This window comes from Cyclopterus lumpus, chromosome 14, assembly GCF_009769545.1.
Source record: "Cyclopterus lumpus isolate fCycLum1 chromosome 14, fCycLum1.pri, whole genome shotgun sequence".
Classification (NCBI taxonomy): Eukaryota; Metazoa; Chordata; class Actinopteri; order Perciformes; family Cyclopteridae; genus Cyclopterus; species Cyclopterus lumpus.
The window spans coordinates 9,609,655-9,612,225 of NC_046979.1; the positions used below are offsets into that span (position 1 = coordinate 9,609,655).

The 2,571-nt window shown below is 44.1% G+C and overlaps 1 protein-coding gene across 1 annotated transcript; it reads right to left on the reverse strand.

Annotated features, from left to right (window-relative positions):
* Positions 1-910: 910 nt before the first annotated feature.
* gsx1 (GS homeobox 1) lies at positions 911-1,735 on the reverse strand. Its single transcript, XM_034550728.1, has 2 exons — positions 1,369-1,735; positions 911-1,263 (listed from the first exon to the last, which is right to left on the reverse strand). Exons 1-2 carry the CDS (start codon positions 1,733-1,735, stop codon positions 911-913), a joined length of 720 nt encoding a protein of 239 aa, XP_034406619.1.
* Positions 1,736-2,571: the final 836 nt, after the last annotated feature.

Genomic DNA, 2,571 nt, shown 5'->3' on the forward strand with positions numbered 1-2,571 from the left:
ATACTTTTTCTTGCCCAATGTATTTGTGTATCTCTGAGAAAACATTATGAACCTTGTCAATCACCTTTTAAGTCGTCTTCTCATACAGCAAACACACTTTACACACAGAAGCTGTACCTCATGTAAGAGAAGATGAAAATAAATATTTTAAATTGCAAAGAAAATGGGTCTGGCGTCTAAAATATAAGGCATTGCACATGTTGCCAGATACAGCGCAGCCAGGAAGAGATTAATGTAATTCATGTTACCATTTGACTATCACACAGTATTTGAACATTGATTGTCTTCTCATGGCGTCTTTTTTTGTAAAATGTAATGCCCAAACTGTTGATATCAACCTGAGGTTACGTGCGCCACGGTGCGCACTCAGTGGTGCGCAAAGACCAACACATTTAACTCACACCACAGTCTGCCGCTCAGAAATATTTTTATTTAAGTATCAACATTTTTAAATAAATAAATATTTGTTTCAATTACACTGAAGATATAATTTCAGAGTCATTTCAGCAATGTGACATTGAGGGGATTTCTCTCCAGCTTTCCATATTTGAAGTCACAGTTCCATCCATAGAATGAATCTAACCAGTAGTCACCATGTATACAAAATACTGTCTCCCCCAAAATACTAATAAACAATGTTGCTATTGTTTTTGTTTTTTTGGGTTTGTCTTTACAAATATGCCTACCATACACATCGGATTGGCAACAACAAATGGACCGTTTTCAGAAAAAAACTACATACAAAACGTACAACATGTATACAGCTATACAATAATTCAGGACAAATACCTGATTAAATATTCTCTTTCTATGTACAGACGACTGAACACAAGTGGACCAGTCTTTTTTGGGGGCTGTATTCAAAATCAAGAGGACAACAAATGTTTTAGAGGGGAGAAAGCGGCAGAGTTCACGGAGAAACGGAGAGGTCCACGTCCTCCTTTTCGGACGAGGAGGGAGATATGGGAATGTCATCCTCCTCTTCCTCCGAGCACCTCGCGGTTGACATGGACGAGCATTTGCAGTTGTGTGATCCAGTCCTTTGGCCGCTGCTCTTGCCCTCCTTTTTGTGCTTCACTCTGCGGTTCTGGAACCAGATTTTCACCTGTTTCTCGGACAAGTTCAGATATGTGGCGATCTCGATGCGCCTCAGTCTGGAGAGGTACATGTTGGAGGTGAACTCGCGCTCCAGCTCCAAAAGTTGTGTGCTGGTAAAGGCGGTGCGCATGCGCTTACTGCTCTGAAGTTTGCTGTTGCTGTTTTCTGTAAAAAATAAAAAGAGATCGTCAGCCACGGTGATATATTTTGACAACACGTTAAATGTGGCTTTGCCCACACAATGAAACGTTACAAGAGCCTTTTACTCACCGATGGAGATGCAGTGGAACTGTCGCGGGTCTGGGACCGAGTAAGCAGCTTGGTATATCCCCGGTCCGTGGCTGAGGTTGGAAGAGTGTTGCCTCGACAGAGCCGAGTGACAGTACTGTGAGCCGAAGGGAGAAAAGGACGCCTTGAGAAGCGGCAGTGTCGGCGGTGACGGGTGGAGCTGGGACGCGGACATGCACAGCGGGCAGAAGCACAGCAGCCCGGCTTTCCTGGAGTGGCAGGAGCCCGGCAGCCCGTGAGGGTGGTGCGGCGAGTGCAAGGCGTACGGGAATAAGGGCGGGTGGTTCTCGTTCCCCTTATCGTTGGCCTCCCTTAAAATCAACGAATCCACAAGAAAAGACCTCGGCATGTTTGCAAACGTGTTGCTCTGCAGCGTGGTTGAAGTTGAAGCCTGCTCGTGGTGGTGTCAGCGTGCTCTCCTCAGGACGGTGGACAGCGAAGTGGTGCTGAAGGCGCAGCACTGCTCCTTAAATAGCCGCCGTGGACTCGGTTCGGCCATGTGACCGTTACGCTGTAAGCGGCCAAGAGCTCTCAATGGGGTTTTGTGCCTTTCTCTCGGCATTCCCACTGCACGCTTCCCCATTATTTCACTTGTTAACTAAATGAACTGCATAATGTAGTCTATTCTTGTCAGCCCCACCCACGCCGCAAGAGGCGGCACTGCCCATTCTCCCTTTTATCATCACTCTCATTTTATCATAGAGCACAGCTTAAATTTGCGAGAGAAAACGTCCCTGTCACATTTGGAAAGCCGGTATATGTATTCAAGTTTTGTCTTAGGCATTGAGCAGCCTATTAGGTATGTATGTAGTCTTAATTATGTCTGTATAACCAGGGCGAGAAGGAGAAGCTTTCAGAAATGTTTACAACTGCTAATGTACATTTAGTTTATTAACAGTAGCTAAATTACTGAATAATTTCCCATCGTTTCTTTAAGATTAAAAGATCACTGTGCCTGTATCTGGTGAGATTACGACAAGGTATTTATTATCAGATGCATTATGCCTACATGTATTATACTTTCCGCCACGTTATTTTTTCTTGTTAATTATTTATGTGACAGATCTTCTGCACTTGTGTGGCTACTTAACTGAGTGTTGAGCGCAAACATAAATGCAACAGCTGAATGTAAAGTTTATGCATATCCATTTTAAGGTTAATGTGTCATTTCTGGGCACAAAAAAG